This window comes from Phlebotomus papatasi, chromosome 2 (assembly GCF_024763615.1).
Source record: "Phlebotomus papatasi isolate M1 chromosome 2, Ppap_2.1, whole genome shotgun sequence".
Classification (NCBI taxonomy): domain Eukaryota; kingdom Metazoa; phylum Arthropoda; class Insecta; order Diptera; family Psychodidae; genus Phlebotomus; species Phlebotomus papatasi.
The window spans coordinates 33,660,797-33,677,823 of NC_077223.1; the positions used below are offsets into that span (position 1 = coordinate 33,660,797).

Below are 17,027 nucleotides of genomic sequence, written 5' to 3' on the forward strand. Positions count from 1 at the left end.
AACGTCAAAAGAAACTTGTACGTCAGTGGTCAAAACACTACTTGAATAAACTTATTTTAACGTTTATTCGGTTTCAACGGTTCTTGCACACCTCTGATCTACTGACTTCTTGCAACTGTTCCCACAACAAAAACGTTAATTTTTCAACAAAAACAACCAGTACTAAAATGAATTAATTTAGTACATACACGTACTAAATGTCCTACTCATTTTTTCTCAAAGAAAATATGTGGGAGCCCTATTATTTGCTTAAGAATACGATAAGATACCGCGCAATTTATTTACAAAGACACTAAAATGCAAAAAATTACGCGAATGTCTTAACGTAGAATATTCACTTAAAGTAGCCCGAAGAAATATGACTGATTCTGCAAAGTGAAAGAGGCCATTAATATGCTGAATTTTCTATCTTCAGCTATTAGATTTTAATTTGCAAACCATGCATTCTGCCTACACTAAATAAGTTGGTGTGTGTGTTGTGCTCTAGACTAGAGTTCATCGTGTAAATTGTCAATTTAGAAGAGTTTTATTATAGTTATTTCTCTATATAGTTGAATGTCGAATAAGGTATTATTGAAGTGAGTAATTTAATCTTTAGTACACAGTGAATTGTCGTAAGGCATTTTCTTGTGAAAAATAAACAAGAAAGCACATTGGCAGAAAAACTCAAAATACACAAATTCAATACGAGTGTTAGGGGAATAGAAGGCGAAAAAAAATAGAAAGAAGTTTGTATGTTTGTATATTTTCTTTTGGTGCGAGATAAGAAAATGTAGAGCAGAGCATTGAGAATTCTCCCTATCATTCAATCCTTTGTAGCACACATTTTTTTTCTCCCCTTCCCCGTCCCGGCCCATCTTTATCATTTGATTAGAAAATTGTGTTTTCATACCAACACGAGACACTTCTTCTTTTCTCGCGCTTGCCTAGCAAATTCCAACAACTTAAATTTCTTACTGGTTCAGAGAGAAAAAGCTCTCTCTCTCACACATTTTGTGATTGCATGAAAAACAATAATGACACAAAAAAAAGAGAATGTATGTACAGTAGATGAAAACAGATTGAAAGTGAAATCCGCGGGCTAAGAGTGAAAGAGGTAAAAATCTCCCACAATAAATAAAAGTAAAATGACACAATTGCAAAATTTTTGTTATAAAATCGTGCAATGAAACGTCAGTCAATTGGAAATTGGGTTAGTGAAAGTATTACAAAATTGTACACACTTTTCAACACACACCCGTCTTTTTTTTCTTTTACTCTCATCTTCATTTGACTGTTTATTGTTCATTTTTTTTACGCATTACACTCTCTTCCCGCTCTTTACAATCGCGCATTTTTTGTTTTCCTGCGCACGATCGCGAAAGTAAATGAGGAAAATGCACGATCCCCTACCAACAGTGTTTTAGTTATAAACATTGGCGTTAAAAATAGCCTCGCGATGCTAAAAATAAACCCCATTCTTTATTTGATGTACTAAATGAAAGCTTTTCGAAAGTACCGACGAATGGGCAGATTTTTCATGTGTTAAATAATCTCATCTCCACACAAAGGAACTAATATAAGGAAAAAATCGTAACGGCAGCAAAAATTACTGATATTATTTAAATGTCTACAATTTTTTTCTCTGACTGATAGTATTGATAAGACCCAATAAACATACGGAATGTTATAAATGATATAATTATAATATAAACTGTTGTTGTAAGTAGCAGGTTTTGTAGGGTAAAGTGATATAAGTTGGACATAGTGTTACAAGTTGGACAATTCACCGGTATAAGTTGGACATGACTTTTTTCTTGATAAATACAGCAAAAAATTTGTTTTTAAGCACAAGGAACCAAATTATAAAACTAAAGTCAGCCCTGTCTTTAATACCAAACAGTAAAACTAATTAAAAATCATGAGATTTTAAAGGATGTCAGATAAGAGATGTGGTGACTAGAGCGACTATTCCTTTCTAATCGTTCTAAAACAAAAAATAAAATCCCGTCTTTGATTGTCAGTAGATTCTAAACCTAACATCAACTAAGACCCCTACACATTGAAAGAAATATTCATTAAAAATTGCTCTTTCAAAATCGCCTGTACTACTGTAGAAAGAAATGTCAAAAATACAATTTTTGTCAATAAATTCATCCCAAGGTGTATAGGCCTTTAATCAAACAAGGTTTTAATAGGGAATTACAACTTATCGTTATGCCTTACTTCGTCCAGCTTCAATTAACAATTATAGCATTTTACGCTGAAAAGCCAACAGAACCTATTTCAGTCCATCAAGAGTGCGTAGGCTAGAATCTTTAACATACAGACAAAACTCATTTCAATATTCCAAAGCGAACAAACTGGTAAACTTTGAGAACTTGAGAGAAGTCTTATACGCAGGGGCCCATCAAGCCTAATAAAAAGTGAAGATATTTTTCACTTTTCCTTGTAAAAATTTTGCAGATATTGCACCGCGACTTAAACAAATTTCCTCGTAGTTCTTGTATTATTTCGGCGAGCATTATGAAATATGTATTTTTAGATAGCTCTTAATGCACAATTTTGAAATATATCAGACTGATAAGTCAATTCTCTTTAGGAAAAAACTTGCCCATAGTCTTCAGTGCCTCTATGCAAAAACGTATGGAAAAATGAAATGTCGAGAGGCCTCTGCTTATACGCTTAATTTTTAGTCTCGTAGTCGAGGGAGTACGATTCTGTAGTTCATTATAACCAAAAGATGTATAAGAGTTACGAATTGGTAAGAAGATGTCAAACAGCATGCTAGTTTGGTTGAAAACGATGAGAACGGCCCAGTGTGGAAAGTCTTTAAAGTCTCTAAAGGTAAGGAGATGCACCTAATTAAGCGCTATAAAGCGCAGAATTAAAGGACAGCTATGCGCTTAGAAAATTACTTCAAGATAATCCGCTAATCATTAATTCAGAGAAAATTCAGCCCAGAATGCGTCTCTTTTTCCTAGAGCTTTCAATGCCATACGCACATTCTTTAGTTGGTACATAGGGTACTGAAAGTTTTAGGAAGAAGACTTTTATTCTGATCTGAATATGACAATACATTCCGGTCACCTAATTATCATTACGGAGTCTTTATTGGTCTATGTGGTCTATATTATTAATGACAAAATCAATTTTCAAACTTCGGCGACAACGTAATATTTACTAATATTAATGATAATGCTAATGTAGTCACTTATAGAAGAACTAGGTCTTATCGCAAGAGATTATTTCTAGATTCTAGACATACATTTTTTTATCCCCGGTGAAATTTCCGAAAACCAAAATCTTACATTTGGTAAGAGTGTCATAGATACTCTTGTGATTGCATCCACTTTTGCTGAAGGTAAATGGAAATTTGACCACTGGAATTTTGGTTTTCGAGATTTTGGCATTCGGAATTTTGGTTTTCGAGATTTTGGCTTTAGGTATAATGGCCCTTTCAAGATTTTGGCATTCGGGATTTTGGTTTTCGAGATTTTGCCTTTCAGGATTTTGGCGTTCGGGATTTTGGTTTTCGAAATATTAGCTTTAGGAATAGTGGCCTTTTCGAGATTTTGGCATTCGGAATTTTGGTTTCAGGGATAGTGGCCCTTTCAGGATTTTGGCATTCGGGATTTTGGTTTTCGAGATTTTGGCTTTTGGGATAGTGGCCCTTTCAGGATTATGGCGTTCGGGATTTTGGTTTTCGAAATGTTAGCTTTAGGGATAGTGGTCCTTTAGAGATTTTGGCATTCGGGATTTTGGTTTGCGGGATAGTGGCCCTTTCAGGATTATGACGTTCGAAGTTTTGGTTTTCGAAATGTTAGCTTTAGGGATAGTGGCCCTTTCGAGATTTTGGCTTTCGGGATTTTGGCTTTCGGGATAGTGGCCCTTTCCGAATTTTGGCATTCGGGATTTTGGTTTTCGGGATTTTGATTTTCGCTGCCACAGATATTTTTATTTTATTTCGGAGTTTGGACTCTCAATTCTATACTCCATGAAATGCAATACATTGAAGATCACTATAGACGATCCGAATACCATTAATGCCAGAGAAATGTCTGGTGACGTATATAAAAGATTCGAATACAGGACATTTGCATCATAAAGCATACTCTCTACCATTTTAACTATTGAGTTTTTTTAAGGCCTCTATTATTGAGTGACTAGAACAAAATAAAATACTACGTCTACTAAAGTAAAAAGACGAGTTTCTCCTAATGTTTCCGATCAACAAAATAAAAATTTTCATATTGGAGAAATGCCACGACACTGTACTGTAAAATTATGCAATGTGAATGAGAGAGAAAAAGCGCGCGAAAAAATACAGATTCCATTTACATTGCCACTCTATTGCTCAAGTCGATCTCTCTCTAGGCACTCATACACAGTTAAGATATTATTTATGAAATATCGCATTGAAAAATTCATTGGACTGAACATTTAATTTGCCTTCCTGAAAGACCCACATACATGTGTTGTAGGCCCCCACTATCTATTGCACCAGTATTTATTGCACTTTTTAGCCCTATTTCCTCACAAGATAATCTCTTACCATCTCATTCCGAAAGCTCAAAGAAGATTGATGCTCAAAACAAAAAAAAAAAGTTGATAATTCATTCAAAATCATTTATATTTATATACAATTTTGATTATAAATAAAATATGCGTTTTGAATGGAAAGGGAAGAGTGGTGATTTAAAATGAAAATTCCCCAGTTGTGTGTGGATGAGATGGAAAATAAACCACACGCTATATATGTCACACACTTGGTCGTGTGTTGAAAACAAATACGAAGCAAAAGTGAGTGAAATAGTTGATTTAATTGGAAATTTAGGTCATGAGTGGCTTAACCATTTTACACTAAGCTATAACCACCATAGGAGAATGTGTGAAGGAGAGAAAAAGTCTTGCTAAACTTTTTTTTTCCTTCATTTACAATTTCAGCAATTGTAAATCAACAATGTTGCGTAGTTTTTTTTTTCTTCTTTACTTCACTCTTCTCCTTCACAATTCCCATCTCACGAGTTGACAATCTCACACAATAAATACCCTCCAAACTAATAAGGAAACTCACAATTTTTCAGCGAGGAAATTCTCATGGCTTTTTCACAATTTCTGCTTTTAATTTTTTTTTCGGGAAAAAGGAAATGGCAATTTCTCTCTTATTCTAGCATCCGAAAAATTAATTCGGACAATTAGAAACACTTGAAAATTTAGAAATGGGAACAACTGAGTATTCCAATGAAAGTCCAAAAATTAATATAATTTCACTTTTATTTGACAATAATTTTATTACTGTACCATTTTATACAACGGTATTTGCAGATGTTTTCTTAAAGTTCATTATATTAATTCCCAGAAATTGCCACGTTTTATTTCTCTTGAATTCTGATAATATCGAACACTAAAATATTTGGTATCAGATGTTGAATCAAAAATATCGAACTTGTTAATTTTATAATAGCAAAATTATTTTAAACAAATTTTCAAGAGTGGCATATAGTAGAACTTTCAATTTTCCATTAAAACTAATTTATTTGTTTACAAACACTGAATGTGTTCCCAAGTTTAAATAAAAATTTCAACTAAATGCAAAACATGCAACAACATTGTTGTTAAACATTAATACAAAGTTGTGCACTTCAATTGATATTTTTAGAAGTTTTATGCCTAATGCTGTCTACACACTAGAAGCAGTTTTCGTCAAAAATTGGCTTTTTTAAAAAAATCTGACGTTTCTGCTCACAAGGATAGGGGAAATTTTCTTTAAAAAAGCATTTTTTAAAGAAATTTTTCATAGTATGTAGACACAATAACACACAACAGCTTCTGTTTTGTTAAAATAGGCTTGGCATTTGAGTGAGAATGAATGAAATCTAGATCTATAGACATCTCGTTCTCTCTCTTAAATGCCTAACGCACAATAACTTTTGTTTTGAAACATGTTTTTGACATTTGAGTGAGAGTGAATGAAATCAAGATCTAGTCATCTCGCTTTCTCTCATATGAAATGTTAAAAACATGTTTACAAACTATTGGGAAAAATCTTTTAATCCCCTCTTCTATTCCCTCCGTTCCTTCCTTCCTTCAGTTCCCACGTTCGGGGCAAGGACTATGTCCCACACTCCCCTGTGTTCTCCGGTGAGAACACTCCCACGGAGGTTGAGATGGGAATTTGGGAGAGGTGGATGTAGCAGAGGTTACTCCGGAAAGCTCAGCACTGGGCTTGGTGTTCTTGGGGGCTCCCGGTGGCTTCAGTAGCTTCAATGCTTGGTGGTGATGATGGTGTTGCTGCTGGGGATTGGGCTGGTGGAGATGGGCGAGGTGATTGATGTTGCCTCCTCGGCGGTCAGTGGTGAAAGAGACCGATTGGCGCTCTTTTACTCATCAGCTGCTGCTGATTTTTCTACCTCCTCTCCTCGTCGCTAGCGCCCTCGTCGCCTCAGCAGGGCAACACACTCCACAGTTTTAAATTTAAATATGTTGCGCTCGCAACAAAACAAAATTTATTGTGCGATGGGCATAAGAGACCTATATCCAGTTATCTCGCTCATTCTAATGACCAGCGCACAATAACTTTTGTTTGTAAACATGTTTTCAAAATTCCCTAAGAGAGAGAGCGAGATAACTAGATCTCAGTTTCATTCACTCTTATTGAAATATCAAAATCATGTTTACAAAATAAAGTTATTGTGCGCTGAGCATTAAGACAAACGTACAATACAAGGTGTTTACATTCACACTTCACCTCCCTATAAGGTGAATCACTAAAATCAGCGACGTCACAGTGAGACTATCTACGTCATCAAAATGGCTACTCGGGATTGGCGGGATCCGAAATTTCGGATGGCGCCAAATAAAAATTCAGAGTAAGGTTGCTATAGCTTATGCGTGGTGTGATTCTCCCTTCATTTTTAATTTGTATACAAACTGGGTATAAATTTATGGATAAAAAATGAAATATATTCGCATCACACATACTCTAGTCTAAAATTAAACACATTTAATGATTTTCTTTAAGTTTCGCGAGAAAAAAAATTCTGAAGAAAGTCAAGGGGATCGTTAGGAAAATAGTATTTCGAGATTTGGGTAAACGCGTACGTGAAGACGAGGGAAAAATTACCTGGAACTTTAAAAGAGTCGAAAGTCGAAGTTAAATAAAAGAAGATAATTTAACCCTCTAACGGGTAAGACTGCCTCCAGGCGGTCTTCACAAAAATTACATTTACAACGACAAAAAAGGTTTTATTTATTTAAAAGTGCTGTAGTGTCCTCGGTAATAGTCTTATAAACATCTCTTGAAAGTTTGAACTCATTTTGACTATGACTATTTTGACTAAGAGAATCACAGTAATTATTCGGAATTGTCAAATGATATTTTTTCATTCTTCTTCTTATTCTTCGGAATGTGTTTCGGAAGAAATTTGACCCATAACCTAAAAAATCCATTTAGTGATTCACCTTATAGGGAGGTGAAGTGTGAATGTAAACATCTTGCGTACAATAACTTTTATTTTGTAAACATGTTTTTGACATTTTAATGAGAGCGATTTCATTTGATTTTTCAATGAGAACAATTAAAGATTTAATCTCAAAAAAGAATTTAGAGATATTGTGTTCTCTGATAGGCTAGGGCTAGAGCTTAAAAGTTTTCAAATCATTTAAAATTTTAGTTCTAGTCAATCAAAAAACCTTAAAAGACCTTTAAAGGAATTTAAAATTCATTTATAACAATATTTTTGTTATTGCTGAAATTTAAATAAAATTGAGATTTGAATCTAAATGAAGTCTACAGTAGACTCTCTCTCAATCGGGCGAAAAATTTTGTTGATAATATTCACGTTTAATTATGAAGCTATTTGCTCAAATTCGCGCTGTAGTTCTTCCTATTTTATCGTGATTCTTTATAATTGAGCGTTTTTTTGTGAAATTTACAAAGGCTTTGACGCCCAAATCGCCCAAATCTATCGATAAACCGGATAACATTTTGCCCCAAATGCTTAATTGAGAGAGAGTCTACTGTAAATATTCGTTTGGCTCTATTACATTTTATTAAGTTTACGATTTGTTAATCTCTCAACTCTACGATTTTCATAAACATTTTCGTTTTCGAACTTGCATCTTAAAGGGATGGGTAAAAATTTAGAATACTGGTATACTTTTCCGAAGTTTTAAGACGATTTCAATAAAACTAGGAGGAGATAAGTCTTTGAAAATCGCTGTCATTATTTTCGGACGGAACTTGTGCTTTATAGTATCGGTTATATCTTTCTCAAAACTATTTTTTGAACACAGTTTTCACGATTTCTTAAAAATGTTCGTACGAATATTATTAGAACATCGCACACTTCTAGAGATTATGAACTAGTAGGGCTTGAACAAAAAATTAAATGAAGTAAAAAATACTAAAAATATTACATCAATTTTCGATTAATCTAGAAAGATGTCTGTATCGAAACGTTTTGTTTATTTTTTTGGTATTATGATTTCCTGAGGATTGGTACATTCTTTTGCACTTTCACCTGTTCCGATTTTCTATTCTCTATTCTTTGTAAGGATGTCTCCTTTCTTTTTTTTCGTAAAGCTACTTTTAGTCTACGTTGTAGTTAGATAATATAATTTTTCCTAATCGTTTTCACAAGACACAACTCAAGGATTGACCAAAGAGCACCTGCGCTATAAAACCGACATTTTGCCCATTCAATTCCTTCAACTCTAAATATTCAAACCTTGGAAAAATTCATTGTACTTCCGGACAAGTAGTTTGGAAGTTTAAACATTTTTAAAGAAATATCGATGCATACGATGCAAAAATCGTATGAACTCTTCATATCTTTCCCATATAGCAAGGAGCAAGAGCATCAAACGATTGGAAATCAAAAAAGTTTGTTCCTAGCGGAATTTTCATTATTGAATTTCTTCAGAAGAAAAATATTCTCGAATAAAAACAACTTTCTATCGAGTAAAACCTTGAGCATCATGGGAAAATTTTTAGAAAGAGTGTAGAATTTTGTTTTCTCTAAACATATTTTCCCGCGCCTTTTCTTTTTTTTTTTCATCATTCATTCACAGCGAATTTCCTCATATCCGTGAGCATCATTTTTTGGGTGCTCAATCAGCGAGGTGAAAAATATAAAATAAAAAAGTGAGTGTGAACCTCGTCTCAATGATAGTCCTTGAAGTTATAATTTCTTGAGTTTTGAGCGAGGAAAATATCACTGGCGCGTATCGAAAAGGTCACCAAAGCGTGTAAAAATGTAAGTTTTGATGGGAGATTCCACCACGAAATTTGAGAAAGAAACAATTTTTGCCACAATAGGAAGAAATATTTTTTTAAAAAAATATATATAAAACTAAATTAAAGGGTCAAAAGAAAGGAAGGCTCACCTGTCTGTATAGTAGGGGTAATTGCGTTTATAATCCAGTTTGATGAATTTATTGTGACTCTCTTGCTGTGCAGAATGATTGGAGTTGTCCTCGTTTCGGCGCCGTTGCGTGGTCAATGATGCCCTTTTTCTAATCATCAGTATGATTAATGCACATCATCCACGATAAATGTTTCATTCACTTTCTATCACACTAACACTTTTTTTGGTGATCCTCTTAACTTTTCAAATATTTTTTTTGTTTTGATTTTTGCTGCACACTAAAAACTTTGAAACAGCCTTTTCTATTTTGAAATAAAAGTAATTTGCTTTTTTTGCACACTTGCTGTTTCTTCTTTTCTGGGTATATAACTAACTCACGAGATCACAGAAGAACACTTCACTTCAACACCCTCTTTTTCTCAAATCAACAATTTTTCAGTATCACCTTTAAGCACGGCTGAGGGTAATTCTAATCACTTTCACTTTTCAAGTGTTGATGGGATGGCAATGTGAATATCCTGGAGTAATACAAATTGTTGTTATGTTCTTGCTCCTCACTGAGGCTTGCAAATAAACCTCTTGATGTTCACTTTAGCACATTTATCACACTTTAATCTCCCTCGTAGTTCTCAATGTGGGGGAAACACCGAAAGAATATCTGAAAGAGATCACGGAAAGGTGGTTTATTTATCTTTCAATTGCTCTTCTCTTTAACACACACAGGAAATTTACATCCCAGACTCATTTCCCTGGGTTTATTTGATCATTTGAAAGAGACACAGAGGAAATGATCTCTTCCATCTTTCCCCGCGGCACAAGTGAAATTTCACCTTTCACAGGATGATCCCTCAACACATTCATCAAATGTGGCATGAGAAAAAGGGCATGGAAAGCCTTCAAGGGGCCGTATTTTTTTTGGCAATATTGCCATTGTATGTGGAGAAGTAACATGAATATGTCGTAATCTGCACGATTACCCAGGCATAGGATTACAAAACATGCCATATAACATCGGGGCGCGATCACAGGCGCGCGATCGCTATACAAGTCGCGCGCGCAACACACAGGTTTTGTAAAAATATTGAAAGTAAAAGTTTCGCTATATACACCCAACCAACAAGAATTCCAGTTTGAAAGGGAAAATTGAGCACACAACTTTTTACCATTCACAGGTTTATTATAAATTGGAGTGCTCTATGTGAAATATGTGATCGTGGCACGATTACTTTTTATTTTATTTATTTATTTTTTAAAATGAAAAGTCTCTTGCACATTATTTTTCCAGGTGATCTCATCTTCTTTTTCAATAATTTAAAATTGAGATCTTTTAAATAAAATCAGGAAATAATAAAAAAAACAATACGGAATGCATGTTGCAAGATCATCAAGACGATCATTGCAAAATGAGGATCACTTTTTCCCTTCCACATTCACGGAATAAAATATGGGGAAAGAGTTGGAGAGAATGGGAAAAAAGTCGTGATTGGTAAATATCACAATTTGTGGAATGTGTTAGTGTGTTTTTTTTTCCTCTTATTTTTCTCAAAGCACGATTAAAGAATTCAGCATTACGAAATGGCGTTGGAAAATCTACCAACTGGCATTAGTAAAGAATATTTGATGTCGAAATTGTCCAGTCCAAGGCAACACAACTTTTACAAAATTTCAACCACAACTACCCATTCACAGACACAAAGAGGAGACTTAAAAGAGACAAGAAAATCCACTCGAGAGCACTTTTGTTGGTAGACTTTTCCAAATGGCAAAGGAAGTTATATTGGGAAATTTGTTAGATCGGTAGATTCCTCATTGAAATTAAATTTTTGGCGGGAAAATTCACTCCTCACACTATGATCCACACCATCCACACTCTTAAAATTTTAAAATTAATTTCTCAATATTAAAAAAATATTATATATTTATTAGAAGCACTGATAATCCAGTGAATTGGGCAGATAAAAATAAGCCTTTGGGGAAATCCTCGAATCGGAGAGAAAATTTCATCACACTTTCTACGCACGATCCACACATAATCACTTGAGAGATCATCCTCGATCATCACAGAAACAAACACACCATACACACCTCAAGGAAGAACCTCAAGTTTTCCCCATTGAGGTATACGACCAAAATAAATTTAACACACTTCTATGGGAAGTAGGCAATTTCGCGCCTTTTTTCTCCCTAACTCTCCCACACGATCACCTAACTACTTTCTTCTTATGTTATTGCTGAAATGATCTCACTCTCAATTTCAAATCCGTATTTCGGCCAAAGATTCAATATAAAATAAAAGCTCCTGTGGTATAAATCCTCGGGATGGTCACAATATCGATCGTATATTTTTTTGGGGATTGGGTTGAAGTATTTTGCTGTTCTAGGTAAACACGCTCAAGAAATAGATCCAAGATGATTTTTTCACGTTGCGATCATTTGGGTTGTTCTCGGGGGCGCAGAGTGGAACCGCCGCGCGATATTACTGATCGGCTGTCTACTCTCAACTGGCCCGATCGACGCTACAGTGAGGTAGGAGTTGAGAAAGAGTACTCTGTCCATTCTCTCTCACTCTCTCGCAATAACTTTTTTTTCTCCACCGTCGTCGTTGTACATTTCCTCCTCTCCCGGGAGAGACTCTCTGTGTATTTGTGTTCCTTAAACGTGAAAATTGGAGAGGAAGAGACAAAAACCATTGAGTTAACCCATCGTGAGAGACAGAGAGAAGGAGTTAAGAAACAAGAAACTATCTCCCCATCTCAGCAAAAGTCTCCGGAGTGATCATCTTTTTCTGTGCTTGAGAATGTGTGGAAATTGGTGAAAAAAAAAGTCTCTTGAGCTTTTTTTTCCTCTCTCACGAAATTCGCGATTGCGCCAATTTTGTGTGCCTCTCTTAAGTCACTCTGTGTTGCTCTCACTTGCAATTTGCGTGCGCAACTTTGGCGAAAAAGCACGGCAGCATAAGAAGTCAAAGAAAAAAAAACCAACCAAAGGCTTGTGAGAAAATACAGCGAAAAGATTCGCAAGATCTTTGGCAATATTTCTGGTCGCAAAATATTGCAAATGGAAATAGAAATAGGTAAACTCTAAAGTACAAGCAAAACACGCAATTGATCATCTTCTCTATGCATTTCTTCTACACCTAAAATTTCTTAACTCAGTCGTTATTAATAAAATCACCTAAGAAAAATCTTCATATGTTTTTTTGCATTATGCCAACTTTATACTGGAGGTTTAAAGAAAAGTCTTTCAAGCTTCGTACATAGGAAACTGGGGCAGTAGTAAACACGGGGTAGTTCTAAACACTGATATTTATGTCTATACCACTTGAACTTACGTCGACTATTATTGTTCAGGAAACAAGATGTCTACACTTGGTTCTTTTAGTAGGTAATAACCTTTCGAAGAGACAAAGCCACTCCAAAGTCAAGCTACAGCTATTCGAAAATCTACTGGGGCAGTAGTAAACATGGGGTAGTTCTAAACACTGATAGTTATGTTTATACCACTTGAACTTATGTCGACTATTATTGGTCAGAGAACAAGGAGTCTACTTGGCTCCTTCAGTAATAATCTTTCGAAGAGACAAAGCCACTCCAAAGCCAAGCTACAGCTATTCGAAAATCTACCGAAAGCCTAAAGTACAAGTTCACGTACTCGCCGTTTAGCGCTGATTGTTCTACAATTTCGAATTTCGTTATTCTTGACACTTCAATCACCACCAATGACAACAAAAGTGTGTAAACGTGTGCTGCAAAAAGCGAATTTTTATTTTGTGGAATATCACGATGGCAGAACGTTTGAATTGCTATTTCATTAAAATAAATGTCCTTGTGATGAACTTGCTCAGTTTTCGGTAACTCGTGGTTTTACACGTTCGAACTTCCAACAGGTAAGTTCTTTCTGATTTACCTTCAAATCGGTACAGAAAGAACCTCAACCGGAGAGAGCTCAAATCGGGAAGATTATTACTGAAGTAAAGGACTACAGTACACTGAGAAAAAAAGAAGCTGCGATTAACTTTTTTTCGTCATAACTTTAACACTTTTTGGGTGTAAAAATATATCAACATTTTTAATGTTAATTTTACACCTTTTAAGGGTAAAATCAACATGAAAGAAGGGTAACTTTAACCAATCCTGTAATACTACAGGATAAAATTAACATTTCGGGAATGTTATTTTGACTTTTTCGGATTTCTCTTTCAGTGTCTTTCGCTCAATCGGTTCTTTTTCAATCGGTCGAAAAATTTTGTTGGCAATTTTCACGCCTGATTTTGAAGCAAATTTACTCAAATTCGCTGTATTTTCTCTTATTTTATCGTGATTCATTATAATTGAGTGCTTTTTTGTGGAATTTACAATGACTTTGATGCCCAAATCTATCGATAATTTCGCTACTTGGAAATTACAAGTGTCCAACTCACTTTTTGGCGATTTTGAGGTTTTAATGCATTCAGACAGAGAATTTAATAAATTTCAGATGATATGAATCATTAAATTTCGTAATTACTAATTACAAAAGTTTTTCAAAATTTTACTCTTTATGATTGCTTGTTCGGTTTTGTTTGAAGTCAAGGGGCACAAAATAGATTTATCGTTCAAATTTTTGTGAAACAAGGGACTAACTCAAGCAAGTTGATCCCGTGTCATTCTAATTTCATGAAAATTTGCGCATCATTTAGAATGACAAAGAGCTAACTCATTAAAACACATATTTTGAAAGGTAAAAATATGTATGTTTCGATGTTTATAATAATGCTCATACAAATAGAAAAGAATGAAATTGTTTTTATTAACATACTTAATTGAGATAATTATTCATACAAAGTTGAATATTTCATCCTGTCTTCTGAAAAATGGCTCAGATTGAGTTGGCCCCTTGTAATTTCCAAGGAGCAATTTGAATAAAATTTTACCCCGTATGATCGATTGAGAGAGAGTATACTGTATGTCATGTACAGTAGACTCTCGCTAATTCGGCTCTTTTAAGATCGGGATCCTTTTTTTTTTTAAAGTTTGTTGATATTTTTCAAGTTTGATCTTGGTTATCGAATGAAGGAAATATGCTTAAATTTGCATTGGTTTGTCTTACTTATGATGTGATTTTGGAATATTCAAAGATTTTTATGGCATTTACAACAAAATATGAGTATATAAACTTAATGAGTATGCAAAAGGAAAAAATCGTTGCATTTAAAAAACTTTGTAGCCCGAATTTCTCTCTAATTCGGGTAACATTTCGGTCCCAAATGCCCGAATTTGAGAGAATCTACTGTATGTCTCGTCCTCTGAAATTGAAAATATAATTGAAAACATCGCGATGTTTACAACTACCCCATGTGCACTACTGTCCCAGTTTCCCCTATTCCGGCTTCGAACAATGCACAATTTTCCCATATATTATATTTCTTTAATGAATCAGTACTATGTTTTTCAAGAAATGTGTGACTTTATATATGGTTATCCATAAGTCAGATTCTTTAAGTGTTCGAAGCCAAAATTGTTTATTTATTTAGCTTATTTATTGATTTATTTAGCCAGGTTTATTCACTTAAATGCACCACAATATCCAATAAAGGAACTAGGCATTCTCGTGCAATAGGATTATCAATTAATGTCAACCTGTGACACTTGCGGCATACAACGAGTGCTCTACTACTCAACGCTTAAACACATTGTAAATAACAGCGTCGATCATATAAATAGCACAGTTTTGGGCAATGTTATATTATGCTTCATTTTTCAGAAATTATAGATTTCAAATGACAATACTAACAATAGTAAGTAAACTTAAATACAAATACTTTAGTTCAAGTCTGAGCTAAAGGAAAAGCCGAAGTGAATTTGGTGGTGCCTGGTTGGCATTCTTCGAAATGCCGCGAAAATTCACGTATTGAAAATGAGAGGTTTTTTAATGTTAAAATTGCTTAATACTTTAGAGTTAAGTCATTTTCACAAGAAAATCCTTTTAATAATTTAGTTGAATACAGTTATTTGGGTTAATTGTAAATACTTGTCGATATTACAACAAAAGCATTGGGATGAAATTTTGAGCTGGAAGACTCATATTCTTTTGAGCTGTCCCAAAATTCAGGATAGGTTTGAGAAAAACCCTTTTGTACAACACTATTTTGGTTAATAAGGAATGCAAAAGTACGTATTACAAGAAGGGACACGACCTGCTAATAAGGATAAAATAGAGAAGAAAATATTTTGTGGCATTTCAGAGATTTTTGCAACCGCAGCGCCGCCAGACGTTTGTCAAGTGAGTTATTTGTGTCTCTATCTTTCTCTCGAGTTGAATTGCGCGCGATTTAAGAACTTTTCATTTGAAGTGATATTTGCATTTAATTTCTTTGTATATCTGCAAGATTCAAGTAAAAGGATGTGTAGTGAAGAGCTATCCGTCTTCTGACAAAGATATCAAGAAGACAATTTCTTTTCATGTGTGATTAGTGTTACCACCACGGCTATCTGCAATTTTCATTAAAATTATCAGCACAAAATTTCCGATATTACACGGCTTTCAACGAGCACAGGTCTGCTTTAGTTATTGAAAAAAAATTAATTAATTCAATCACACATTAGGTGCGATACAAAAAACAAAGGGTAATTGTGTTGTATTGGTTGTATTCCATTTAGTTTGGTATATCTACCTAAAACTGTTCTAAACTACTCACATTCGAGCGATTTATCTTGCACTCAACTTTTTCTTACAAATTCAACAGAATCGAGATCCTTAGATCGTAATGGCAATCTGTTTTCATTTCCGAATATTGTTTAAACTGTGAAAGTTACAAGGGCAGTAAAATGATTCATTTAATATTCAAAAGAATAATCACATTAATAAATGGTTAGTATGTTTAAAAATTAATAACATAAATCACAAAAAAAATGTTCTTATGGAATAAATTACAATTCAGAATACAGTGCGACTCCAATAGTGTAAACTTCTGAAAATTGAAATTCATTTAAATATATTGAAATTTAGAAAAATATTTTTAATATTGAGACAACTTTTATGGAGTAAATTACTAACTAAAACAAATATCGATATAGAAATCTACAGAAAAATATGCTTTAAACACGTTTACACGTTTGAAGTTATACTGTATTAATTAACCAATAAATAGTTGTATGAACTTACATTAGTATTAGTATAATCTTATAATTTTGACAGTGCACATCTGAAGAAAATTTTCTCAGAAAATTCTCATCAAAAAGAGAATTTTATGAGAAGACATAAAAGAACCACAGAACTATTAGAATACAATTTCGTGACTCATACGTTTTTTTTCTCTACTACGTTAGTCTTATTAATTGCTCGATAATGCTGTATAAAACCACAAAATACCATATAAAACACACAATTCATGGCAAAAAATCACATGAAAAGTAATTTTATTTTTTTAGGGACAATTTGGAAACTTTCGCCCATTGTCGCGAGATTATTGAACAACAACAAAAAAACTTAGCGAAAAAATATATAGCAGTGTACAGACTATATTGTATAATTTATAAATATACATACATTGGGGATATTATGTAATGTTAAAAAAAAGTTTTGTATATTGTTGGAAAAGAGAAACGGAAGGAAATCGCACGTGTCAACTCTTTATATTGTAACTATTCCCAAGCCACCAATTTGCAGTGTGCAACGAGAAAGAAAAAGATAGTCAAA

At 34.0% G+C, this 17,027-nt stretch overlaps 1 protein-coding gene across 8 annotated transcripts in view; it reads right to left on the reverse strand.

Annotated features, from left to right (window-relative positions):
- Window positions 1–17,027, reverse strand: part of LOC129803564 (transcription factor Ken 1) — a 62,674-nt gene that overhangs the window by 28,650 nt on the left and 16,997 nt on the right. For 3 of the 8 annotated variants that reach the window (XR_008751869.1, XM_055850230.1, XM_055850226.1), the window contains exons 1-2: window positions 11,436–11,499; window positions 9,370–10,008 (exon numbers count right to left, since the gene is read on the reverse strand). Coding sequence is in view for 6 of the 8 variants with exons in the window: in XM_055850230.1 (XP_055706205.1) it covers window positions 9,370–9,506 (137 nt within the window). In the remaining 2 variants the exon portion in view is untranslated. Of the gene's footprint in view, window positions 1–5,056; window positions 5,606–9,369; window positions 10,009–11,435; window positions 11,854–17,027 lie in introns of those variants that run through there. The other 5 variants (XM_055850227.1, XM_055850229.1, XM_055850228.1 and 2 more) reach the window with 5 other exon arrangements.